The sequence below is a fragment of the Mauremys reevesii genome, linkage group 12, assembly GCF_016161935.1.
Source record: "Mauremys reevesii isolate NIE-2019 linkage group 12, ASM1616193v1, whole genome shotgun sequence".
NCBI lineage: Eukaryota > Metazoa > Chordata > Testudines > Geoemydidae > Mauremys > Mauremys reevesii.
In genome coordinates this window covers 19,116,519-19,143,639 of record NC_052634.1, presented here as the reverse complement: position 1 = coordinate 19,143,639, position 27,121 = coordinate 19,116,519, and the positions used below count along the sequence as shown (strand labels likewise).

At 52.7% G+C, this 27,121-nt stretch overlaps 2 protein-coding genes and 1 non-coding gene across 3 annotated transcripts in view; 1 reads left to right on the top strand and 2 right to left on the bottom strand.

Moving 5' to 3' along the window:
• The window catches only part of LOC120375473 (zinc finger protein 271-like), a gene marked incomplete at its 3' end in the record, with an annotated part of 430,987 nt that overhangs the window by 185,904 nt on the left and 217,962 nt on the right, over positions 1 to 27,121 (bottom strand). The window contains exon 4 of the mRNA XM_039496131.1: positions 16,784 to 17,707. Within this exon, the coding sequence (XP_039352065.1) occupies positions 16,784 to 17,707 (924 nt within the window). The remainder of the gene's footprint in view (positions 1 to 16,783; positions 17,708 to 27,121) is intronic.
• On the bottom strand, positions 1,435 to 5,960 carry LOC120375889. The gene has a single exon (XM_039496908.1). The coding sequence runs from the start codon at positions 5,958 to 5,960 to the stop codon at positions 1,806 to 1,808; it is 4,155 nt and encodes a 1,384-aa protein (XP_039352842.1). The 3' UTR covers positions 1,435 to 1,805.
• On the top strand, positions 11,316 to 11,387 carry TRNAC-ACA. Its single transcript has one exon. It is a non-coding gene; the product is annotated as a tRNA-Cys (tRNA).

Genomic DNA, 27,121 nt, shown 5'->3' with positions numbered 1-27,121 from the left:
AACTGTAATTTGACTTGCTTTGTGTCTGCGGCTGGTAAAATATCAAGGGAAAATCATTCCAGTGATTGTGACCCTGGGTTTGAGGAGGCTTTAGTCTTATTAAAATGCAACTAGCATGTTACACTTGTGTTTTTAAAGGTGGTTTCCCCAAGCAATCACAAGTTGTTCTTCCCACAGCTGACTGATGGGGGGGCAGCAGGGGATCTCCCCAATCTGGGGGAATCTCTCTGGGTCCCACTGTTAGTTCTCCATCCTTTCTCCCCCCAATCATGCCCACTCCACCCCTCCCCACTATCAATATTTTGGAGTGACCCCTCCCTCCCTTTATGGGATACAGACTCTCTGTGACAGAGAATGAGTGGGGCTCCTCACTGCACAGCCCCATTGGGGAAGGAAAGAGACTGGGGGGATGGAGAAGACAGGCAGAAGGAGTCAAATGGGGCTCAACCAGAAAGGAGGAGATTTTCTTCCTATTAAAATGTACTGGAGTCTCATGGCTGAAAAGCTGCATCTTGAGTTAGGTTTGATGCATCAGCTTTTCAATGGCCAGGCAAAGATGTTGTTGTCAGGAGTGTTGTCAGATGCTACCGGTGTGGTGCTCTGTCCTCTCCTTGTTGGTATCACTCGGCTGCGTTCATGTGTTCCCTCTGTGTGCTGCCCCAGCTCTGCTCAGATAGCTGACACAGCAGACCCGAAGAGAACCCCCAATGACCACAGAGTCTAGTAAGGTATGAAGGCACCTTGGCCAGATTTATTGCCGTATTGGATTGTAGCAGGCGGGTCCGGGGCTCAACCCTCTGAGGGGAGGAGGGGAGCCACACCGGCCCGCTGGTATCACAGAGGGTGCTCTGTCCTGTCCCTTTAAGGCGAGGTAAATGAAGACAGAGTCAGTTGGGGCTCAGTCCTTTGGCTGTCAGGCTGAGCTATAAGCAGTACTAACGGTCTGGCAAAGGCCCAGGCCCTCTGGATCAGGGGCTGGGCGACAACCAGTATAAGGGCAGGCCTCTTGTGGCAGGCTGCCAGTAGCAAACAGTACAGGGGCTCAGGCCTCTTGTGGCAGGCTGAGCCAGTAGCAAACAGTACAGGGGCTCAGGCCTCTTGTGGCAGGCTGAGCCAGTAGCAAACAGTACAGGGGCTCAGGCCTCTTGTGGCAGGCTGAGCCAGTAGCAAACAGTACAGGGGCTCAGGCCTCTTGTAGCAGGCTGAGCCAGTAGCAAACAGTACAGGGGCTCAGGCCTCTTGTGGCAGGCTGAGCCAGTAGGTAGAGGGGGACGGCTGCCACCCATGAGTGGGGTGGCAGGGGACCTGAGCCCACCCACTCCACTGTGTCCCGGCCGGGGCCTAGGCAGCGGTCGTCACCGCTGACGGTCAGTGGGGATCCTGACCGCAACACACTGACATAGGTTCAGTCTGGTCAGCAGCCTGACTGAGGTCAGCTGCCCCCGGGCCACTTCCACTATCCCCCTCTTGCCCTACCTGGTCCACGGCGTCTGGCCCCGGGAAGTCCCACTGCATGGGCTCGTCCCCGCCCGGGCTGGGAGGTAGGTCTGGTAGGCTTGTAGGAAAGTCCGGCCAAACCGGGGGCTCCTCGGGGTAACAGCACGACAGCTGGGGCGCTCCCCCGGGCTCCTCGTCGTAGGTGGCGCGGGGGAGCTCCGGCTGGTCTTCCCAGGAGCGAGGTAGGGTGCTCTCCGTCCAGTTCAGGCAGTCGCTCGGGGCTCCCGTGGTTCCTTCGGTAGGAGCTCCCTCAGGCAGGTCTGCTCTCTCCGGTGGCTGAGAGCTGACTGAGCTGGGAAGCCCGGCTTTTATTCTTCCGGGTCGCCGCCTGACCCTCTGAGGGGCGGGCTCACCATGCTGTAGCCCCGCCCCTTCCTGTGTCTGGGGCTCAACCCTCTCCGGGGAGGAGGGGAGCCACACCGGCCCGCTACATTCCCCCCCCCCCTCAAGCCTGGCTCCCATACCTTGGGGCCAGGTCCTTCCATCTCCTCAAGGCGGGACAGGAAGTCGGCATTCGCGTGGTCCTTGCCCGCCCGATGCCGGATGGTAAAGGCACAGGGCTGTAGGGCTAGGTACCACCGCATGATCCGGGGGTTGTTATCCTTCATCCTCATTAACCATTGGAGGGGCGCATGGTCCGTGACGAGGGTGAAGGGGGCGCCTAGGAGGAAGAATCGGAGGGCGTCACAGGCCCACTTCACCGCTTCCTTCTCGACCACGGAGTAGTTGCGCTCACGGGGGAATAGCTTCCGGCTGAGGTATATCACGGGATGATCCTCCCCCTCCAGGTCTTGCGACAGGACCGCCCCCACGCCGGTCTTAGACGCGTCTGTCTGTAGAATAAACGGTTTGTCGAAGTCCGGGCTGTACAGGACTGGTTCCTGGCAAAGGCGGTCCTTCAGGGTCTGGAAGGCCACCTCGCACTCGGCCGTCCAGCGCACCTGTCGGGGACTATTTTTCTTAAGGAGCTCAGTTAGGGGTGCGGCAATTGCGGCGAACTGCGGAATAAACCGCCGGTAATACCCGGCGAGCCCCAGGAACTGCCGCACTTGGCGCTTCGTCGTGGGCGTGGGACAGTCCACAAGGGCCTGTACCTTGCCCACCAGGGGTTTGATTCGTCCTCCTCCCACCGTGTAGCCCAGATAGGTGGTCTCCTGCCATGCGATCCTACATTTCTTAGGGTTGGCGGTCAACCCTGCCTCCCGCAAGGTTCGTAGGACCGCGGCGACCCGGTTGAGGTGATCTTCCCAGTGGCGGCTGTGGATCACCACATCATCCAAGTAGGCGGCCACATACTCCTGGTGGGGCCGCAAGAGGTGGTCCATCAACCGCTGGAAGGTCGCAGGGGCCCCATGGAGGCCGAACGGCATCCGATTAAATTGATAAAGGCCTGAGGGGGTAGCAAAGGCCGTTTTTTCTCTGGACGCTTCGTCGAGGGGGATCTGCCAATACCCTTTGCTCAGGTCCAGGGTAGTGATAAATTGGGCTTCCCCCAGGCGGCCCAGGAGCTCATCCACCCTGGGCATCGGATAGGCGTCAAACCGCGAGATAGCGTTCACCCGACGGAAGTCTATGCAGAATCGGCGTGTACCGTCCGGTTTGGGGACCAACACCACCGGGCTGCGCCATTCACTGCAGGAGGGCTCGATGACCCCCAAGGCTAACATGGTTCGGACTTCTTCTTCTACCTCCTGTCGCATCCGGTACGGCAAAGGCCGGGTGGTCTCTCTGATCGTTTTCCCTGGCTCGGTCAGAATCGTGTGACAGGCCCGGGTTGTATAACCTGGGACGGCCGTGAAGGTTTCTCGGAAGGCCTGCAGGAGACATGTAGCCTGCTTACGCTGCTCTGCCGTGAGCGAGGGGCCTATCGGGGGTTCCTCCACTCCCTTCGTCTCGGCCGTGTCCGGACCCAGCTCGGGCTCGGGCGGGTAAGGGTCGATCAGTAGGCCCTCTCGGTCACACCATGGCTTTAGCAGATTAACGTGGTAGATCTGGAGCTTCTTCCGCCGGTCGGGTTGGCGGATTTCGTAGGTCACGGGTCCCACTTGCCGCACCACCTCATAGGGCCCCTGCCAACGGGCCAACAGCTTCGACTCGCTGGAGGGAAGGAGCAGTAGGACCCGGTCCCCAGGAGCGAACGTCCGGGCCCTGACCTCCTGGTTATAGTTCCGCTCCTGCTTCGCCTGGGCGGCTCGCAAATTCTCCCGGGCTACTCTCCCGGCCTGGGTTAGGTACTCCCATAGTTGGTGGACGTACTGCAGGAGGCCCTGGGTTGGGGAGGCCGACTCCTCCCAGGTTTCCCGCATCAAATCTAAAAGTCCGCGGGGCCTCCGCCCGTACAACAGTTCAAAGGGGGAGAACTTAGTCGAGGCTTGCGGGACCTCCCGGATGGCCAGAAGCAGGGGTGGTAGGAACTGGTCCCAGTGCCGCAATTCCTCAGGGGGAAATTTTTTTAGCATGTCCTTAAGGGTGCGGTTAAACCGCTCTACCAACCCGTCGGTCTGTGGGTGGTACACTGACGTACGCAGCTGTTTCACCCCCAGGAGCTTGCAGACCTGTTGGAGCAGCCGGGACGTGAAGTTAGTGCCCTGGTCTGTTAGGATCTCCCTAGGCAACCCTACTCGGGAAAATATCTTCATCAATTCCCCCGCAATGGTCCGGGCGGTGATGCTCCGCAGGGGGACGGCCTCGGGGAAGCGGGAGGCGTAGTCCACCAGGACGAGGACGTACTGGAAGCCGGCCGCGCTTCGGGGAAGCGGACCTATCAGGTCCATGGCGACCCGCTCAAAGGGGGTCTCGATGACTGGCATGGGGATCAAGGGGGCCTTGGATACCCGAGGCGGTGCGGCCAGCTGGCACTCGGGGCAGGAGGTACAATATTGCTTCACCTCTTGATGGATACCGGGCCAAAAAAACCGTGCCAGGATTCGGGCAAGGGTCTTTTCTTGCCCCAGATGCCCGGCAGCGGGCACATCGTGGGCCAACTGCATCACGGCCCTGCGGTGACAACGGGGTACCAGCAATTGCGTCACAGGTTCCCGGGTGCGCGGGTCTCGGTCGATGCGGTAGAGCCGATCCCGTCGCAACTCGAAATGGGGCCACTGCGTGGCCCGACGAGAGTCCACTATGGAGCCGTCGACGGCCGCAAGTTGGTCGTAGGCTCGGCTAAGTGTCGGGTCCGACCGTTGGTCGCGGCAAAAGTCCGTATCGAAGCGAGGTTCTGTGGGAGATGGCCCCGGCGGCCCCTGACGTTCTTGGTCTTCTCCCTCAGTCTCCTCATCAGTCTGCCCCGCCTCAGGCGGAGGTCCCCGGGGTTCAGCAGCCAACCCCGGCGTTGCCCGGAGGACCTCTTCAAATGAGGGCCAATCTCGCCCCAGAATTACCGGATAGGCCAGGCCGGGGGCCAGGCCGACGATTACCCGCCGGGTAATGCCTCCCACCGTTAGCTGGGCCCAGGCACTCGGGTAAGGTCGGACATCCCCATGGATGCACTGTAATTGTATCGGCGTCAGACGGGGGTCGGCCGGTGGTCCCAGAGTTTGGCGGACCAACGTCTGGCCGCACCCCGAATCGATCAGGGCCTGTGTGGTCTGGTTCTCAACCGTCACCGGGATTATCAGCTTGGGGGCCTCCGCCCGGCGGGCCCGGCCGGCCCCTACGTAAACCTGCCCGAAACTGCAATCCATCTCGGGACAGTCTCGTTGTACATGGCCTGCTTTCCCACATCTAAAGCAGGGACCGAGCTCAGGGCGTCCACTCCGGGGAAGGCTTGTTCTGGTACTTCGGGGGGGGCTCCGCCGGACCTTGGGCGCTCCCTGGGTGAAGGCCGGGGTAGTCAGCCGGGGAGCTGCTTCCCAGCGTGGAGTCGGGGTTTCCTGTCGGGGTCCCGGCCCGTGGTCTGGGCCTCGTGGGTGGGGCATGTTCGACGCCCTTTTCTCATCCCGGGGTCGTTCGGGCCCCGAGGTAGGTGGCCGGAAGGTGGGCCTTATCGAGGCTTCAGCAGCCAGGAAACCCTCCATGAGCGCGACGGCGTCCGCTAAGGTCGTCGGTCGGTGGCGGAGTACCCAGGCCCGGCCTTTGGCCGGCAGGGTGTGAACAAACTGCTCCAACACCACCTGCTCGGTGACCTCCTCTGCCGTCCTGACGTCTGGCTGCAGCCACCTACGGCAGGCCTCCTTCAGGGTCTGGGCCACCATCCGGGGACGGGCTCCCGCCGGGTAGGTATGTCGCCTGAACCGCTGCCTAAACGTCTCCGGGCTAATGTCCAAAGCGTCTAGGACTGCAGCCTTCACGCGGTCGTAGTCGCGGGCTTCTTCGGTCGCCAGCCCCCGGTAGGCTGCTTGGGCCGTCCCGGTCAAATAGGGGGCCAGCAAGGTGGCCCACTGGTCTCTTGCCCACCCCGCCACGAGGGCCACCCGCTCAAAAGTGACCAAGAAGGCCTCCGGGTCGTCCTCTGGGCCCATCTTGGTCAGACGCAGGGGGGTCGCCAGACGCGGACCCCCCCCCCGTGCCCTCCCCCGCGGGCCATTCAGCGGGGCGGGGCGCGGGCCCGAGGAGCTGCTGCAGCTGGGTCCCAAGCTGCTGCACCAGCTGCTGTTGCTGCTCTAGCTGAGCTACCGGTTGCTGTTGCTGCTGCTGCAGAAGCTGAGCTGCCTGTTGCCGCTCCTGGCTTTCCACCAGCAGCTGGAACAGCCGGTCAGTCTCCATCTTCCTGGCTAAGAGGGGCGGTCCGCCGCCCTCTCACCGGCCCCTTCTCACAGGGGCAAGGGATCTAAAAGTCCCTGGTCAGGTGCCACTTGTAACAGGCGGGTCCGGGGCTCAACCCTCTGAGGGGAGGAGGGGAGCCACACCGGCCCGCTGGTCTCACAGGGGGTGCTCTGTCCTGTCCCTTTAAGGCGAGGTAAATGAAGACAGAGTCAGTTGGGGCTCAGTCCTTTGGCTGTCAGGCTGAGCTATAAGCAGTACTAACGGTCTGGCAAAGGCCCAGGCCCTCTGGATCAGGGGCTGGGCGACAACCAGTATAAGGGCAGGCCTCTTGTGGCAGGCTGCCAGTAGCAAACAGTACAGGGGCTCAGGCCTCTTGTGGCAGGCTGAGCCAGTAGCAAACAGTATAAGGGCTCAGGCCTCTTGTGGCAGGCTGAGCCAGTAGCAAACAGTATAAGGGCTCAGGCCTCTTGTGGCAGGCTGAGCCAGTAGCAAACAGTACAGGGGCTCAGGCCTCTTGTGGCAGGCTGAGCCAGTAGCAAACAGTACAGGGGCTCAGGCCTCTTGTGGCAGGCTGAGCCAGTAGCAAACAGTATAAGGGCTCAGGCCTCTTGTAGCAGGCTGAGCCAGTAGCAAACAGTACAGGGGCTCAGGCCTCTTGTGGCAGGCTGAGCCAGTAGGTAGAGGGGGACGGCTGCCACCCGTGAGTGGGGTGGCAGGGGGGACACAGGCCCACCCACTCCACTGTGTCCCGGCCCGGGGCCCTAGGCAGCGGTCGTCACCGCTGACGGTCAGTGGGGATCCTGACCGCAACACACTGACATAGGTTCAGTCTGGTCAGCAGCCTGACTGAGGTCAGCTGCCCCCGGGCCACTTCCACTATCCCCCTCTTGCCCTACCTGGTCCACGGCGTCTGGCCCCGGGAAGTCCCACTGCATGGGCTCGTCCCCGCCCGGGCTGGGAGGTAGGTCTGGTAGGCTTGTAGGAAAGTCCGGCCAAACCGGGGGCTCCTCGGGGTAACAGCACGACAGCTGGGGCGCTCCCCCGGGCTCCTCGTCGTAGGTGGCGCGAGGAAGCTCCGGCTGGTCTTCCCAGGAGCGAGGTAGGGTGCTCTCCGTCCAGTTCAGGCAGTCGCTCGGGGCTCCCGTGGTTCCTTCGGTAGGAGCTCCCTCAGGCAGGTCCGCTCTCTCCGGTGGCTGAGAGCTGACTGAGCTGGGAAGCCCGGCTTTTATTCTTCCGGGTCGCCGCCTGACCCTCTGAGGGGCGGGCTCACCATGCTGTAGCCCCGCCCCTTCCTGTGTCCGGGGCTCAACCCTCTCCGGGGAGGAGGGGAGCCACACCGGCCCGCTACATGGATACAGTAGTCGTTCTCCAAAGATTACTTAGTCTACCGAGCATACTACGAATATGTACCCACAGTCAATGGTCTTGGCTCAGTCAGTGGCGGGACTTTCCACTGCCCCCTAGGCCGGACAAAGACACCGCCCCAAGGATGCATTCTTATACACAGGTACAAACAAGTAACACATCACTCCTGACGTATGAGGTGCAACCCCTCTACGTAGCAAGGTATAACCCCTCTACGTAGTAAGGTGCCGCCTCTCACCTTGTACACGTTAGTTTGAACAAAACAACTCTATCCATATTACCCTTTTGCCCCTGACATTGGGATGGGCCAGGCTGTTCCTTGTTATCTGTGTGGAATGTGAATGTTCACTACCTTTTAGGTATGTCTCTTTTTGCAGCATCAGCCTTTTCCTTGCCAGCTTCTGTGAGCAGGGCCTACCTCTGGCTCACAGCTTAACTTTGCTTTATATTAGCAAAGTCTTGACCATTACTTTAGTTCAGGCTTAGGCCTCATACCTGGCCTCTGATACCAAGGTTTATATCCCAGGGCCTCCTCTTACTACAGGTGTAACCCACAGAGACTGATAACTGCCTGCTTCACAGTTTTGTCTAAGAAGCACCTGCAGAGGTGCAACTGGTTAGTGCAGCGAAAGACTACTGCTGGGGTTATGAGTTCAAGCTTTATGTGGAACACTACTTTGTATTCCTTGTGTTGTTTCCCCAACTTGCTTTGCTTAATTCCCATGGAAAGTGCCCTACTAGGAAAAGGAGAGCAAATTCTAAAATGTGGAAGTAGGTGCAGAGCTTGGAAACATCTCCCCTGTGCTGCTATTAGTTCCAGTAGATTGTCCACTGGCAGCATGAACTGATTTCTTTGCTGCTGTGAAAGCTGCCAGGAAAAGTCTCTGGTCACCGGAGGTCCCTGCTTCTTCCAGCATGTCTCTGGCTCCTTCCCTGCCCCAGTCACTGCTGTAGGAAGGTCCTATATACAATGAGCCTAAAGTTTTTCTGAGCCTTAGCGCAGTTAGCAGCGTGTCAGTCTCATAATTTGAAAGTCCTGAGTTCAAGCCTCAGAGAAGGCAACAGGTTTTGCTCCCTGCTTCAGATTTTCTACAGGAAATCAGAGAAAAGAAACTAGAGGAGAGTGGTTTCTAGACACCTTCCCACCCATCTAATACACACACAGAGACTTTTCTAAGGCATTATCTTTTCCTTCTCTATGGAGCTTGTATTCTTCACAGAGCAAAATAAAACAAAAACATGCTAGTCCAAGCCTAATACAGTATGAAACTCAATACAGATCAAATCTCACCCTCAGAGCTCTTCCAATAAGCTTCTTTTGCAGACTAGACTTATTTCTTGTCTGGGCCCAATCTTTTCACCGGGTATAGTCCTTGTTCCAGCTCAGGTGGTAGCTAGAGGATTTCTCATGACTGCAGCCACCTTTCTTCTGTTCCACCCCCTTATATAACTTTGGTACAAGGCAGGAATCTTTTGTCTCTCTCCTGGGGAAGAGCCCCAGGTTTAAGATGGATTCCTGTACCAGGTGACATGGTCACATGTCCTGTGAGACCCCCCAAGCCTTCATTCTTCCTGGCCTGACTCACAGATGGTGCAGGACAGAGCCATCTCCAGTCAATGGGAGCCATCAAGAGTCCAAGCACTATTAATGAACCACACTTTACATCATTACAACAGGACCTCAGAGTTATAGTTCATATTTCTAGTTTCAGATCCAAGAATGATCGGTTCATACAAATAGAATGAACACACACAGTAGATTATAAGCTTTGTAATGATAGTTTACAAGAGACCTTTTGCATGAAGCATAGTCCAGTCACTTTATATTAACACTCATTAGCATATTTCCATAAAATCACCTGGAGTGCTACTTCACAGCAGGGAAAGGGTTTTTACTGCGGCACCTGGGAGCAGTTGAGTTTCATGTTCAGGCTGTGATATGAGTTCCTCCAGGTTTCTCGTAAGCACACAGGGACCATCGCGGGTGCTCTCGATACAGGAATGGCCCCGACACAATAAAGTGATGGGGATTGCATTTTCCTTTTTAATTTTTGTATTTCCAATGACATTTCTGTTTGTGATTTCATTTTGCTATGTATAACTGTGTTTTCTCCTGGATTTGATATTTAACTAAAAAAAGAATAAGGCCTCAAGGCGCCGGATGGAGGAGCAGGCTGGGGCTAGGCCTGCTAAAAGAGCCAGAGTAGCAGGTTTTCTGTATTGTTGCCTGCCTTCATTTTCATGACTAGTTTCTCTTCTGCATGAAATTTGCCTTTTTTTAAGTGTGAGCCTAGCTAGCTCAGTTGTTTTTATGTTAATCACTCTGGCTTAATTGAAAAGGATTTACAAGCTATTAAGAATGGGTGAAGGTCTCGGGCTCAGCAATGATTTAACAGGGGGTTGTTTCAATTTATTGGCCTGATTAAAACTATGGCTAAAAGCCCCCTGTAACAGGGGCTGTGGGACAGGACAGGCAGTTCTGCGCGGAGTGTTCAGAGCTGCCCCGTATCTGCCCTTTCTCTGCACCGCCCCTGCTCCCAGAATGCATCAGGCCCTGGACTGAACTCTTCCCATGTGGGCCAAGCTGGTTTTGTTTGCTGTGATCTTGTTGGCTTGGTAGGGGGGGAAGTGACAGTCCTACCCCAGAGCCAACGCCCCCCTGTGACCCAGCACCCTGACCCCTAGCAGTGCAGGTCAGCCAGGAGCTGGGCCCTGCCAGGCACTCACGGGCGTCTCTCCTGCAGCTGGGGGCTCTCCCCAGCATGGTCCGTGGGAGCTCGTGCACTTATGGGGCAGCGGCAGCAGCCGTGTGGTGGGTTGGGCTGGTGACCCAGGTCCATCTCCTGGGGTTGGCTGGGTTCATGCACAGGCGACTGGCCCCAGCCACCGGCCGAGCCCCACAGCCACGCTGCTGCTGTTACCGCACTAGCCCCTCATGCCCCCATTCCCTCACTGAAGCCAGGAGAAAGTTTGCAGGGACGAGGTGGGAAGGGTTTGACCCCAATATCCCAGAGCTGATTCTCCTCACAAAGGGGTGTGTGCATGTGGTGGGTGCCGTGTGCAACACCCTGTGCCCATGAGGAGGGGACCGGAGCTCTGCCAGCAGGAAGATTTATCCTGCAGGAGCCATGCCTCCCTACCCCAGGGGTTCCCCTGGAGCAGAGAAGCTTTGAATCCTCACTGGAGACTAGAGACGCCCGAGCAGCACGAGCTGCCTGGCAGAGGTACTGGATCAGGGCCTCACAGACACATTGGGTTCATTCCCTCAGGGCTGCCCTGCCCAGTGCCAGGGCTGCTCTCACTCCTCCAGCACAGAGGGGGCTGCAGGCTCTTTGTCAAGCTGGGTCCCAGCTCAAGGCAGATTTAACATTAGCAGGGGGCCCAGGCATGTGCTGGTGCCGCTCAGGGAGGGAATCTGGGCCGAAGACTGATTAGAAATTGGGTAACACTAAAGTGGGACTAGAAAGACCCTTGCTGGGATGTGGCGGGTAGGTAGCCCCCATTGTGTACCGTGCCCTCGCCGAGAAGTCTCTGGGAGAGTGGATTCTTCTTAATGGGCCACCAACACGTCTCGTTGGTCCTGATGTCGGCTGCTCCTTTGCTGATACTGACAAGCTAGTTGTGGGCATTTCCCACTCACCCCATAGCTCCGGGATGCACAGACAGCAATACTGGTGTGGAAGAAACAAACGCCACTCTCAGGTTTCAAGATCCTTAAGATCACTGACTTGCCAATGTAATTGTTGAGGGGTATAGCTCAGTGGTAGAGTGTTTGACTACAGCTTAAGTAGTCCTTGGATCAAATCCAAGTGCCCCCTTAAAAACCTGGTCCTTCAACAATGACAATAATAATTGCATATCCATTTCCATTATGTTCAGGAGCTCCACTGACTAGGGATGCCTGAAACAAATGGAAACACTCAACATTTTCCTGTGCAAATGCATAAAAACCTAGCAAACATGTCCCTCCACTGAAATCAATTCCAATCCTCTAAGTGTCTAGTTTGTGTTTTCATCAACTAAACAAAGGCACATGAAGACACATTTGCAGGCCCTTGGCCTCCATGGGCTACAATGTGCAGAAGAACAGGAACCACATCCACGTGGGAGGCATGGACTAGTCTGTATTACATTTGGTAAGTAAGTTGCCATTGGGACTGAAAATTCTACTGGAGGTGGACAGGAGCCTGTTGCAAAAATAAAATAACCAAGATTTACCAAACTCCCTGTTACACATTGAATCCTCTCTTTTTTCTATTCTATTAAACTGGGAGCAAGTTACCAGTGACCCAGGGCTGGGACAGAAGGAGGGTGCAGGTAGGGGGAGGAGCCCAGGGCTGGGGCAGCAGGGGGTGTGTGGGTGGGGGAGCACTGGTAGGGGGGAAGGAGAGAGTCGAGAGCTGGGGCAGCACAGGGTGTGTATGGGGGAGAGCCTAGGGCTGGGGTGGCAGGGGGGTGAGGGTCAGGGGGTAGAGCCCAGGGCTGAGGCAGCAGGGGGGTGCAAGTGGTGGGAGGCCCAGAGCTGGGGAGGCAGAGGGTGCAGGTGTAGGGAGGGGAGAACCCAGGGCTCAGGCAGCAGGGGGATGGGAGGGCAGACAAAAAATGTTTTGCTTGGGGAGGCAAAAAACCTAGAGCCAGCCCTGCCTCCACATACTGTAAGGTAGTAGGAGCGGATCATTATTATCCCTACTTGAAAGAGGGAGAAGCTAAGGCTGAGAAAGGAGAATTGACTTGTCTTAGGTCACACAGCCAGTCAGTGGCAGAGTTGGGAATAGGACTCAAGAGCCCTGATTTTCAAACTAACCATCAGAGCTTGAATTTCATACATTGAATGACCTGAATAAAGTGCTCTCAGATGAGCTCCACACCAACAACAGTGCACAGTAATTATTCAGCAAGTATTTGAGGAGAACTGCATTGTTAGAGAGAATCATGAACTGCTCAGAGACCATTAATGCAGAGAAGCAGCAAAATTAATCAAACATATGACTGGTTCTGACTTATTTCCTTGGTCTTAAAAGAGAACAAGGTCCTGAGTCTCCTCCCTGTCAATAACCCCCTGCTCAGCCAATCAGGGTAGAGACTGAGGACAGAAGCTGAGGATTCTCACCAGGGAGCCCAAAGGATGGCCCAGATCACTGGTGGGGATCACTGCCCGAGCAGTATTTCAGCCCCACATTTTTGGGTGGACCTCCCACAGTGGGAACTGCCAAACACTCCCCTGCAACACATACACACACTCCGCTCTTGGTGTTGGGAGGGAAACAGGTGAAAGGACAAAAGAAGCAAGAGAAGAGAAAGGAGGAAGGGATGGAGGAAAAGGTGAAACACAAAGGACAAATCCTAATGGCTCCAGTAATTCTAGGGGACAAAATCCCAGGTGCGGAATAAAATTCTGCCTCCTTAAGCTCGAATTTTCCATGCTTAGACTTCGTCACCAGATGGATCAGACTGAACAGGTTTCAAACGTCAAGGAGGCTCTTACCTTCTAAACAGGGATGGCTGGTCTCTAGTAAAATCAGGAAAAGGGAAGGAGAAAATTCTAAGGAGGTTCCTCCTGGCACTCATATATGTGAATCCGAATACTCTCTCAGTCCTCAAAGAGAGACCTGGAGAAGGAGACTTGCTGAAGCAAAGCCACAGGGATCTCTGAGGTTTCCCTTGCCCCTTGCCACTCTCCTGCCTGGCTGATGTGAGCATCTCTCTGTGAGGTCACCACCTCCCCACCACCTTTGACCAATAGTCTGAGGTCCTGCAAAAGGCCTTTGTGATGTCATTGCCACACCCCTCCCTTGCTGTGCTAATGCCCTGCCCCTGGCCAGGAACTTTGGAGATTTGAGCTACTCCCTGTGGATCACTCCACTCAAGGAGCATTCGTTCTAGGAAGCAAGCCGGCTAGACAGGAAAACATCAGACGCTGCTCCCAATGCTACACTCAGTTTTTCAGAAATTAGTCGACTTTATGGCCAGAAAAGACCATTAGAGCATCTAATCTGACCCCCTGCACATCACGGGCCTCCTGTATGACACAATACCCTGTACGGCAGGGTAGAGGGCCTGAGGCGGCGAGCGGGCAGGCAGTGGTGGGGCAGCAGGTGAGCCAGCATCTGGCCCCAGCTTACCTCCCCTCCACCTCCACCCTGAATGCCCCATCCCACTTTCCCCCCTCCCCCCGCTTCCCGCAAATCAGCTGTTCGCGAAGGAAGCCTTGGCGGGAAGAGAAGCGGTGTGGCGGCTTCATGCTCAGGTCCAGCAAGGTGGAGACAGGGACAAGGTGAGCTGGGGCAGGCGGGCCGCCCACACTGCAGCAGGTAACCCGGGGGGCGCACAGGGGAACCGCTCCCCACACCAGCTCACCCACCTCCCCTCTGCCTCCCTGGGCCTGAGCCACCATTTGCTTCTCAGCCCTCCCAGGCTTCCCGCACGAACCGTCAGGGGCAAGGGTTCCAGGGACGGTCAGGGGACAGGGAGAAGGGGTGGTTGGATGGGGCAAGGGTCCCAGGGGGGCCATCAGGAATGAGAGGAGGGGGTTGGATGACGGGGGGTGATGGGGGACAGTCAGGGGACAGGGAAGGGTGGATGGGGTAGGGGTCCTGGGAGGGCATCAAGGAACGCGGGGGGTTGGATGAGGCAGGAGTCCCGGAGGGCGGGGGTGGGCCATGACCCCGGTGTGGGGTGAGGAGGGAACCGGTTATTAAGATTTTGGCAGCTCATCACTGCTCGGGGGGGGGAGGCTGAGGAGGAGAGTGGAAGGGCAGTGGCAGGGGATGAATATGCGAGCTGGGGAGGGGAGAGCTGAGGTGAGCGGGGGAGCAGGTGAGCCGAGGGAGTGGGGGTCTGAGGACATGAGCGGGAGGGCATTGGTGGGGGGTCAGGTGAGCTGGCGGTGGGGAAGGAGAGCTGAGGCGGCAGGCGCGCAGGCAGGTGAGCTGTGGGGGGCTGAGGAGGTGAGGAGGCAGGCAATGGTGGGGGGGCGGGTGAGCCGGCGGCAGTGGAGGGGGGTTGAGGAGGTGAGCGGGGGGTGGGAGGGCTGAGAAGGTGAATGGTGAATCAGTGGCTGACCTTCTACACCTTCCTCAGTCACACCTCATTCATTCAACAGGGCAACTGATTACCAAGTGGGGGGAAGATCTTATTCTACTTCTAGCAAAAATATATTTTTCTTTTACCTTAATTACAATACCTTAGGGGCCTGCTATAACATATTACCAAGGTTCAATACCACTTTGGCGGGGCAGTGCTGGGGAAGGAGGGTTTGTTTCCATGGGGCGGGCGGTGCTTGGGGGGGGGTTGTTTTGGGGGGGGCTGGGCGGTGCTGGCAGGGTTGTTTTCACAGGCTGGGTGGTGCTGGGGGGTTGTGTTTTGGGAAGGCTGGGTGGCGTTGGGGGGGGTATTGTGGCGGCACTGGGGGTGGGGTTCAGTGGGACCGGGGGGGTTTCAACCCTCAGCTGTTTTCTTTGGAGTAATATTGCCCTCGCCGCTTTATGAGTTGTGCAGGCCTGGACTAAAGCAGAGACTCTGGACTCAGCATTCAAGTATCCTGCAGTTTGAACTTCGAATCTGATACATTCCCTCACTGGCTACCATTGTTTGCCCAGCACGGAAGTGCTTCTTGTCCAACAAGACAGTCAGATTGGGGCCCATAGGCATGGAATGGCTCTGAAGGAATCAGTTGTTTCTCTCTGCGCTTAGGATCCAAATGGTAAAAGACAGTTCTTTCCAATTTAATCATGGCGTCCTTTAGGAGTGTGATTAATGCCACTTAACAAGGGAGCAGGGTTCTAAAAATAGTTTACCTGGGCGACAGGTCACCATAGCTTCCATCTCTGGGGTAAAAATCAACCACCACTACCTGCAATTTCTAGCTGAGTTCTTATCAAATCTTTGACCTTACTTGGAGTAATTTTACACATCTCTGGTGTAGAATTCTTCACCAACCACACAACAGATCAGTAGCGATAGTGAGGCACAACTCCCCCAAATATGCCCTTTTATTTCTTTAATCTGGTGGCACAGATTTAAATTAGGGACTAAATTCAGGTGCAGTTTAGAATCCCTGTAAAACACCAAATGTCAGGTATCTATGGAAAATAGGTCTCTTTCTGCAGCTATGTCACATTCAACACGGATTTCATTTTCTACATATTTGCAGCATCTCCCAGGCGTGAGCTGAACCGAAATGTCACTTCCATTTTCCCATCTCTACCTAGACAGGAATTGCATTTCCCAAATAAAAGGCAACATGCACCTGATTAGGAAGGAGATCTCTTCAGGAGCGACCTCCTGCAGGGCCTGGGCCACAACTGCTTTGGGAGCCCAATGCAGGGGTATCGTGCTTAGTTAAAAGTCATTTACTAGGGAATCCTCTTCCCAGACCGTTAGAAAAAATACTGACCTAATGAACTGAACAACAGAGGGATTGGGATGGTGATGGGGAATAACAGAATCCCGCTGACTTACCCTATCTTCTTCTGTTGTTACAGAGGGTGAAATGACATTTTCCCCTATCCCTGCCCAGTTGCTGCTCTTTGTTATAGTTCAATATATTTTAAGTGAGGAAAATGGTAGGAAAAATATCTGCTCTCCAGCACAACCTGAAGCAACATCAGAGCAACTGGGAATGAAACAATTGGTTTCTGAAGAGGAAACTCGATGACTAACAATTGCTTTGAAATGGGGGAACAGTATAACCGTGATACTCAGGGTTTGTTTAGACTAGGAAAAGTGATGGAGTTTAGGTCAGGTCAAGGGGAAAGCTAATGCCAACCACTGCCCCTGGGCTGCATCTGCACAACAACTCTAATTGTCTTTTTACACCAAGATCACTAACTTGAGCAGCCAATGCCACGTCCAGTCCTAGTGGATGGAAGGCACAGGTACTTTTTGCCTCAGTGTACCTTGTTGGGATCAAACCTCCAGAAGCTGATGAACATTCCTGGCTCAAAAGAAAAGGAGTTGATAGAAAAGATCATAGGACTGACCCCAAAGAAGGGTGAGCTGCAAAAGGCAGAAGGAGGCAACTCATCTGGGGGAGCTGAGAGACCTTGGTGAAAATGGTGCAAAAATCACAATGTGGAAATTAGGAAATGTGATTTTTTATTTTTATTTTGCGCAGCCCTAGTCAAGGTATTTATTACAGTTCTCTCTCATGTGGATTTTCTGATGTCTAATAAGGGTGGAGCTCTGATTGAAGCTTTTCCTGCACTCAGAGCATGTGTAGGGCATCTCCTGTGTGTGGATTTTCTGATGTCTAATAAAGTTTGAGCTGTGATTGAAGCTTTTCCCGCACTCAGAGCATGTGTAGGGCGTCTCCCCTGTGTGGATTCTCTGATGTGTAATAAGGTTTGAAGGCCGACTGAAGCTTTTCCCGCACTCTGAGCATGTGTAGGGTGTCTCCCCTGTGTGGCTTCTCTGATGTGTAATAAGGTCTGAGCGCCGACTGAAACTTTTCCCACAGTCAGCGCATGTGTAGGGCGTCTCCCCTGTGTGGGTTCTCTGATGTGTGATAAGGATTGAGCTCCGATTGAAGCTTTTCCTGCACTCAGAGCATGTGTAGGGCTTCTCCCCTGTGTGGATTTTCTGATGTGTGATAAGGCTTGAGCTCCGATTGAAGCTTTTCCCGCACTCAGAGCATGTGTAGGGCGTCTCCCCAGTGTGGATTCTCTGATGTCTGATAAGGTCTGAGTTCTGAGTGAAGCTTTTCCCGCACTCAGAGCATGTGTAGGGCGTCTCCCCAGAGTGGATTCTCTGATGTCTGATAAGGTCTGAGTTCTGACTGAAGCTTTTCCCGCACTCAGAGCATGTGTAGGGCGTCTCCCCAGTGTGGATTCTCTGATGTCTGATAAGGTCTGAGTGCTGACTGAAGCTTTTCCCGCACTCAGAACACGTGTAGGGAGTCTCCCCTGTGTGGGTTCTCTGATGTCTGATAAGGTCTGAGTTCTGACTGAAGCTTTTCCCGCACTCAGAACACGTGTAGGGCGTCTCCCCTGTGTGGATTCTCTGATGTCTGATAAGGTCTGAGTTCTGATTGAAGCTTTTCCCGCACTCAGCGCATGTGTAGGGCTTCTCCCCTGTGTGGATTCTCTGATGTGTAAGAAAGTGTGAGCTCCAATTAAAGCTTTTCCCACACGCAGAGCATGTGTAGGGCCTCTCTCCTGTGTGGATTCTCTGATGTAAGATGAGGGCTGAATGATAAATGAAGCATTTCCCACACTCAGAACATTCATAAGGTTTCTTATTCATGTGGATTGTCTGATGTCTGATAAGGGCAGAGCTCTGATTGAAGCTTTTCCCGCACTCATGGCACATGTAGTGTGTCTCTTCCAAGTTGATTCTGTTGCTTGTTATAAGGTCTGAGTGACTACTAAAGTTTTCCTCTGGCCTCTGCTGAGTCTCACAGGCTTTTGGTTTTTCTGGGAGTGCATAAATCCTGGAAACATTCCCTTTGGATCTTCCTGATAAAGTTCCATGTGGTTCTCCTTGCTCGGCATCTTGCTGGGGTTTCTCCTCCTCATTCTGATTCACCATCCCATCACCTGATGGGAGACAGAAAGAATCCAGGCATAGGTCACTACCTGCGCCAGAAAGAAAGAAAATCTCAGAGAGAGGAATGGAAAAAGGGATGAACAATCCAAAATATGTGTGGGAGAGATCAAACCTATCAGGAGCTAATTTTCCCCACACCCTTCCCCAGAGAAGAGAGGAAGGGATCAGTTTTGGTCTGCATCTCACGAGAACACTCGGGGGAAAGCGAGATCAGGGAGCAACCTGCTGCCAGTTGTCAGTCAGAATAGGTGGGAAGCCATGAGTGACATCTGCCATAATGATTCCACATCTGCAGGGAACAATCCTGAACTTGGAGAACTCACAGGGTCTTTGTAGGGCATCCCAAATGTTTCCTGCATTCCCGCACAGTTTTTGAGTTGGTTTAACCAATTCTTCACCTGTGCAGGCAGCTCTTGGAAGCACTTCTTTCTCAGAGCCCTGGAGGTCTGGGACCCACGGCTCTTCCCCTCGTTCCAGTTGCGAGATCACATCAGGTTTGGAAATTGGAAACCCTACTCCAGGCAAAGAAAAGAAGGGAGGTCAGTGGAATTTGTGGGATACTTGTCACAAAGAATATTCTATGGTTTTAACCCCCATCTCATTTTTAAGCAGTAACGTCCCAAGGCCAGCTTCCTTGGCTCAAAGTGGCAGGAGAGGAGTTATAATAAATCATATTCATTACCTTAGTGCCTAAGGACCAACTAACAGTGGGTCCCCATTGTGCTAGGCAAAGTACAAACAGAGAATAGTAGATGGCCCATGCCCTGAAGAATTTACAATCTAAATAGACAAGACAAACACAGAATGGGGGAAGAGGTAGAACCCACTGTAAGGTGTATTTTTATCACTTAGCTAGTTACAGGGTGTAGACGAGCGGACTCACCCCTGCGGTGCCTTCTGCTGGTGACTCCTGGGAATTAGCTCATTCCAGCTCTGGAACGCCTTCTGCAGGCTGGTGATCCGCCTGTCCTCTGGCCCCCATGCTCCTCCCTGGACCTGGTGCCCCTTTATTTGGGGTGCTACCCCCTGGCAGTACCCCATCAATCTCGGTCTCCCCTCCTTGGGGAACCCCCAAGCCACTATCCCCACTTTGCCTCAGTTACTGTCCAGTCTCCATCTAGCCCCTGTTCACTGGGGCAGACTGAAGTGTCAGCCACTCACCATAGGCAAAGAGGTTTGGACCTGCTGCCTTTGCCTACCCCTAGGCTGCCCTCTGCAACCCCCAGTACCTGTTGGCCTTGTGCTAGGCCGCATCCTGGGGCTTTCCAGGCAGGAGCTCCCCAGCTCCTCTGCCTTTCCCCATCCCTGCTCCACTCAGGTACCCTATGTCCAGCTCCCTGCAGCCAGGCCCTTCTTCCTCTACAGGCAGAGGGAGACTCTTGTCTGCCCCTGGCTTCTCTGTCTTTATAGGGCCAGCTGAGTCTGTCTGGGGCGTGGCCCCAGCTGCAGCCACTTCCCACAATCAGCCCAGCCTAAAGGCTGCTTTCTCCAGTCACAGCCCCCTCCCAGGGCTGTTTTCAACCCTTCAGGGCAGGAGCAGGGGACCACCCTGCTACACAGGGGTATAAAAACAAAGAATCAAAATCACAGTCTGCCTCTGTATGGGCCTTCTCTTACTGTGACAGTCTGAGGCCTTGATTCTTAGGCTAAGGCCTTTGGCTAAGCAGCAGGGGCAGCCATAAGCTGGGAAGCAAAGGGTCACATCCTCACATCCCAAACCAGTCACACTTAAATAAGGTGCTATTGGGCTGTTAGGAAGACGATCCTGTCCGGATAGCGCCCATCACCACCAGATAAAGAAACAGATCTTAAGGTGGTTAAAGAAAACTTAGTTTGACAGCAGCCTGTCTGGCAAGAAATCACTTCTCAATGCTTGTGGTTGTGAAACCCTCATTTTTGTATTGTTTTATCTTTATGGCCACCACTTTTACATTGTTAATCAGTCTGGTTCTCTAATTGTTTCTATCTGCTGTATAGTTAATTTTGCTAGGTGTACGTTAATTAGGATAGTGGGATACAATTGGTTAGAGAATTATGTTTCCATGTGTTATGATTGGTTAGTTAAATTTCAGTACAATGATTGGTTAAGCAAAGGTATAGCTGAGAATATTACTATATAAACTGAGTCAAACAGGAGGGGGAACAGGAACAGGGAACGGGGATGCAGGCAAGCCTCTGCGGCATCAGAGCTGGTAAGGGGGACACGGGGTAAATGCTCTGCGGCGTCAGAGCTGGTAAGGAAGACACAGGGTAAATGCTCTGCGGTGTCAGAGCAGATAAGGGGAACATGCCGCCGAAGACCCCAGGCCCCCGAATCCTCTGGGCGGCCCTGGGTGACAATCATTCCCTTGTCTCTGTTGGGTATTCCATTGATGTAGGTTACTCCCAGTCAGTCCTTAATGACCCATTCATATCACCCCATGACAGCTACGTGACAAAACACCTCATGTCTCCTGCTCGTTCTAATCACAGCAATACCAATCACAGCAGGAAACTGAGGTGTGTATTGGCATCATAGAAGTATCACCAAAATTCTCATCTCTGTCACACACACACACTGCTCACAGCCCCTGGAGAGAAAGCAAAGCACAGGAACTGGACGTTAGCCCAGTTAACACAGTGGAGGACAAACTGCAATCCTCACACCCTGGTCAAAAAGGAGAGGCATGTGGGTCCCTGCCCATAGAAAGGGGCTGGCTAGAGGCCTGATACCTGACAGGGCATTCCTTGAGCAGACCATGGAGGCAGGTGAAAGGCTTAGCTACCCCTGAACTGTGACATTGCAAAAGCACATTTTGGGGCATTAGGAAATCTAGCGACTCAGGTGTAATGGGAGGGAGAATTAAACTCCCCCAGTGTGAGGAGAAGGCTGGGGAATTAAACACTAAAATTCAGGAGCAACAGCCTCTAATTCTTCCGGAAAAGGAGACTGTAAGAAACAAGAACTGGGCCTGGAAGCCTTGAGGGAAGACAGCTTGTGGCTGTTGTAGATGAGGAGAGGGAGGACAAGACTCTCTCCAAACTCTCACTCTTGTTGACCCCGACCTCATTTTATGATCTATGACCTAGTCTCATGTCTTGTGGGCAATTTTATACTCGTTAGAGGTAAAATGTCATGATCAGAGTATTGCTTATTAGCTTGGAACATGCGTGGAGGGGCAAGGAGGTGAACATAAAGAAATGGGTTATTAAGGGCAGGTCGACACTACAACCAGGATTGACGCTCTGAGATCGATCCATCCGTGGTCGATTTATCGGGTCTAGGAAAGACCTACCAAATCAACGGCAGATTGACTGCAAGTCGCTCTCCAGTTCTCTACTCCAGACCCTACCCGTGAAGGTCTCTCATCGACCCCCCTCAGTGTACACCCTGCTGTAACTCGACCTAAGCTACGTCCACTCCAGCTGTGTTATTCATGTAGCTGGAGTTGTGCAGCGCAGGGCGACTGACTGCAGTAGTGTAAACATAGCCTAAGCTTGCTACAGTTCAGGGCCTTATATTAAGTTGAGGCTTTGTGAGAGTGGTTATGCTGAAGTCTGGGATTTATCTGAGGTCTGAGTAGGGATTCAGGGTTAAAGGTCTGGGATCCCCCACAGCTCTAGATCCCCAAACCTCTCCTCCTTCCCACTGACCCATCCAGCCCACTTCCTGGGTGCCCTTCCTCCACACTCCCCTCCCCTTCTTCCCATTACTCTCAGCCATCACCACCTCCCGGCACCTTGGGAGCTTCTTGTTTTCCCTCCTCGTCTCTCTCAACCTCCTCCCTCCCTGCTGCTTCTTAGCTCTAACCCTGCACACACCCTCCCAATGTCCTGCCACCCCAGAATTATCTACTCCCCCATTCCTCTCCTCTCCCACAGCTCTGTTATCCCTTCACCCGTGGGGTCCTGAATGGCAACATTATACGCTGTCCTATCAAAAGAGGAGCTCATCTGACTGTCACACAAGCCATGAATGAATCATACACCTATTTACTTAATTTAGAATTCTACAGGAGGCATATTTTCCTATTTAAATGAGGAAAAGGCATGAAAGCTACAGTTATTAATGTAGTTGCCAATGTAGCCAATAAGGATACATTCGATGCAATTTTAAAATGACTGACGGCACCAAAAAGGCACATGTCCAAAACTGATACTAGTGGGTGGGAGATAAAGCAAAAAAGGGGGGCAAGGAAACTTGTCAAAACTTGTATGACGAATAAAGGTATAAAGTTATTACTACTCAGGCTCTTTAGAGACCCCACAGCTTCTAATAACCCAGGGGACAGGACTCCTTACCCAGCAAGACCACCGTCTCATAGTTCTCCTGCATGACATCCCTGTAGAGGGCTCTCTGAGCGGGGTCCAGCAGAGCCCATTCCTCCCTGGTGAAATACACAGCCACCTCCTCAAAAGTCACCAGCCCCTGAAAGAGAAAGAGTCCAACACTCAGTACCTGCTGCCCCACTCACAGTCCCACTATTCATAGAACAGCAGCACCAGGTAAATGGAAGCTCCGGGAGGCACATGTTAACAGAGTCCCACCCCACCTTGCTTAGAGCAGTCAGGAGGCATCAGAGGATAGAAAGAGAGAAGCTTTGTGTCTCCCAGCTGACAGACAGAGGCAGGGTCATCACATTTATCACATAGCTACTAGCCAGGGCTAGATATAGGAGATGGGGCTGTCTCTGGACCCTGCTGGTAGCTCCCTGGTAGGAATCCCAACACTCTCTAAATAAAAGGGGAAGTCAATAGTAAAGAATAGAAGTTAGAAGGTCAAAATTGTAGAAAATTGTTAAGGGAAGCTATCGGAAATCAATGATCAACCAACGAAAATAAGAAGGAAGTTTTAAAAAGTATATTAAGTACAAAATTAATCCTAACAATGATAGTGGTAAATTACTAGATGGAAATGGCAGAATTATCAACAATCATGCAGAAGAGGTAAAAGTGTTCAATAAATATTTCTCTCCGGGATTTGGAGAAAAACAGATGATGTAACTCACATCAGAAGATGTTGATGCTGACAGTCTTTCCATTCCAACAATAACTCACAAGGACATTAAACAGCAGCTATCAAAGTTAGACATGTTTAAATCAGTGTATCCAAGAGTTTTGAAAGACTCGGTGGAGAAGCGTGGTGGACTGTTAATGTTGATTTTAATTAGGACTTGGAACACTGGAGAAATTTCATAAGACTGGAATAAAACTAATGCTGTGTCAATATTTAAAAACTATAAAAGAGATGACACAGCTAATTACAAGAGTGTCAGTCTGAAATCGATACTGGGCAAGAGAATGGAGCGCTATACTGGATTTCATTAAGAAAGAATTAAAGGAGGGTAATATAATTAGTACCCATTAAAAAGGTGTAGATACAATAGATCCTATCAAACTAACTGGATATCCTTATTGGATGAGATCAAAAGTTTGGTTGCAGCTAATAGTACTGATGTAATATACGTAGGCATATGAGTTGGTTCAGCACAATATTTTGACTAGAAAGATACAAAATACACACGGCATACATTAAATAGATTAAAAACTGGAATTTTAAATAGGGAACCAAGGTCGATTTCTTTCTAGCGGGTTCCTGCAAGGATTGGTTCTTGGTCCTGTGCTATTTAACATTCTTATCAATGACCTAGAAGAAAATATAAAATCATCACTGATAAAGTTTGCAGTTGTCACAAAGATTGGGAGTGGTGGTAACTAATGAAGTGTCAGTAGATCCAGGTTCCGGCAGTGGGAGTCTGGGAAGATTTCCCATTCCTGGCTGGGGGGTTATTTCCTGTTCCACAAAAAGGGGAAGTTCTATTCCCAACTCCTGTGCCTTGAAATTAGGATCTATCTCACACTACAGCCCATATTCAACATGGTGGCAGGATTATAATATGATTAGGACATAATTATGAGGCATTTTGTACAAGATGAGTCATGTGTGGTGTCACTGGAAAAGTTATGATTTGCTGAATATGATTACCCTACCTGTGTGCATGGATCATGTTTGTATCTGAAGTTATGGACATTGACTCTTTATCTGTCTTTCAAATGTGCTTACTCTGGGTAACACCCGCAATGAGCCTTTCAGGTACAACAGTGAAGAAGCCAGACAGTGTTGATGGCTCATCAACAAAGACAATGGACCGTGGAATAGCTTAGCCTTCCTGTGAATGTTTCAGCCAGCCTATGAGTCATGGCTACTATGACTCAGCAGGGCACTCTAGGGTATGTGACCAGACCACATGACAATGAACTTCATTTTGTACCTGTATTTTTCCACAAACTGGACTGGGAACTGAGTTTGGAACAAATGGTTCCTGCCATATGGAAAAGCTACATAAGGTGGGGTGTGTCATCATCTCTTGGCCTCATTCCCCACACAAGAGAACTCCTGGAAGCATCTGAGAAACAAAGACTGAAGTGGGAGAAGTGCTGGTCCCAGGGTAAAGGGATTTCTAGTTGTATATGGAAACTTGGTGGACTGCTTCTATCATCAGTCAGGGTGAGAAACTGCTAATTCAAATTTTATCCATCTAGTATGTTAGGCTTGGTTTGAGTGTTTGGTTATTTGCTAAGGCCTGGTCCACACTAGGACTTTAATTCGAATTTAGCAGCGTTAATTCGAATTAACCGTGCACCCGTCCACACCACGAAGCTATTTAATTCGACATAGAGGGCTCTTTAGTTCGACTTCTGTACTCCTCCCCGACGAGGGGAGTAGCACTAAATTCAACATGGCCATGTCGAATTAGGCTAGGTGTGGACGGAAATTGACCTTAGTAGCTCCGGGAGCTATCCCACAGTGCACCACTCTGTTGACGCTCTGGACAGCAGTCCGAGCTTGGATGTTCTGATCAGGCACACAGCAAAAGCCCCGGGAAAATTTGAATTCCTTTTCCTGTCTGGCCAGTTTGAATCTCATTTCCTGGTTGGACATCGGGGCGAGCTCAGCAGCACCGGCAACGATGCAGAGCTCTAAAACAGAGGAGTTCATGCAATCTCTGAATAGAAAGAGGGCCCCAGCATAGACTGACCGGGAAGTCTTGGATCTGATTGGTGTGTGGGGCGAGGAGTCTGCGCTCCAAAAAATGGAATGCAAAGACCTATGAGAAGGTCTCCAAAGCCATGAGAGACAGAGGATACAGCCGGGATGCAACGCAGTGCCGCATGAAAATCAAGAACCTGAGACAAGGCTACCAGAAGACCAAAGCGGCAAACGGATGCTCCGGAGCCTGCCACCACAGTGCACCGCTTCCAAAGTCGACGCTTGCCCCGTTACTGTGGACTCACAAAGTCAAATTAGTGTCCTTAGTGTGAATACACAAATTCGACTTTGTAAGGTCAATTCCACAAATTCGACTTAAGTTGAATCGAACTACTCTTGTAGTGTAGACATACCCTAAGTAATCTGCTTTGATCTGTTTGCTAACACATATCGCTGGGAAATTGGCTGTTGTCTTCTATCTGTCCCTGAGTGCCTTAGGTAAAGCACTCAGGTAGCTTAGTTGGATGCATGGCACCACCTGCTGTCCTACTGGGTGGTAACAAGGCTAAATCTCCAACAAAGCAGTGTGAGAAGGGCCAGCCTGGCTAGAGGGCACAGCAGTTCCCAGAAGCACCCCAGATTACACCCCGGGGTGACAGCCCATCACACCCTAGAGTACCCAAGTCTCAACAGGTTTGTCACATCCTGTCCACTCCCTTTCTCCACCCAAGATATTTCCTGCTTCCCACCACCTCTAGCAGCTCCCACCCTCCTATGCATTTACTGCTTCTCTCCCCCGAAGCAGAACCCACCACCAGCTCCCTGATAATCCCTTACCTGAGCCAGCTCCATTGCAGCCATTTCCTTCCCCCTGGGAGGAGGGGCTGATTAGGGGCGAAATGTGGATGTTATTCTGTAGCCTGCCAGGGCGAGAAGGGCAATGTGATTGAATTCAGACAGGGTTTCTGTCCTTTCCACATGTCGATTCCCCCCAGCATTGTTCCCTGGTAATGGACATTCTAGGTTCTGCCACACTGTGAAGCACAAAGTGACCTTATCCCAGTACAGGCCTAGCCCCCTCATACCAGGGTGTAAACCTCTGAGGGTATGTCTACACTACGCAATTATTCCGAATTTACATAAACCAGTTTTGTAAAACAGATTGTATAAAGTTGATTGCACGCGGCCACACAACGCACAGTAATTCGGCGGTGTGCGTCCATGGTCCGAGGCTAGCGTCGATTTCCAGAGCGTTGCACTGTGGGTAGGGATCCCGAACCTATCCCATAGTTCCTGCAGTCTCCCCCGCCCCTTGGAATTCTGGGTTGAGATCCCAGTGCCTGATGGGGCAAAAATCATTGTCGCGGGTGGTTCTGGGTACAGCCTCACCCCTCCCTCCGTGAAAGCAGCAGACAACCACTTCACGCCTTTTTTCCTGGGTGAACTGTGCAGACGCCATAGCACAGCAAGCATGGACCCTGCTCAGCTCAATACCGCAATCATGGACGTTTTAAACACCTCGCACATTCTCGTGCAGTCTATGCTGAACCAGGACCTGCAAAGCCAGACGAGGAGGCGGCGGCTACGGCAGCGCGGCGATGAGAGTGATGAGGACATGGACACAGAATTCTCTCAAACCGCGGGCCCCTGCGCTTTGGAGATCCTGATGGTAATGGGGCAGGTTGTAGCCATTGAACGCTGATTTTGGGCCCGGGAAACAAGCACAGACTGGTGGGACCGCATTGTGTTGCAGGTGTGGGACGATTCACAGTGGCTGCGAAACTTTCGCATGCGTAAGGGCACTTTCATGGAACTTTGTGACTTGCTTTCCCCTGGCCTGAAACACCATAATACCAAGATGAGAGCAGCCCTCACAGTGGAGAAGCGAGTGGCAATAGCCCTGTGGAAGCTTGCAATGCCAGACAGCTACCGGTCAGTCGGGAATCAATTTGGAGTTGGAAAATCTACTGTGGGGGCTGCTGTGATGCAAGTAGCCAAAGCAATCATTAAGCTGCTGCTACGAAAGGTTGTGACTCT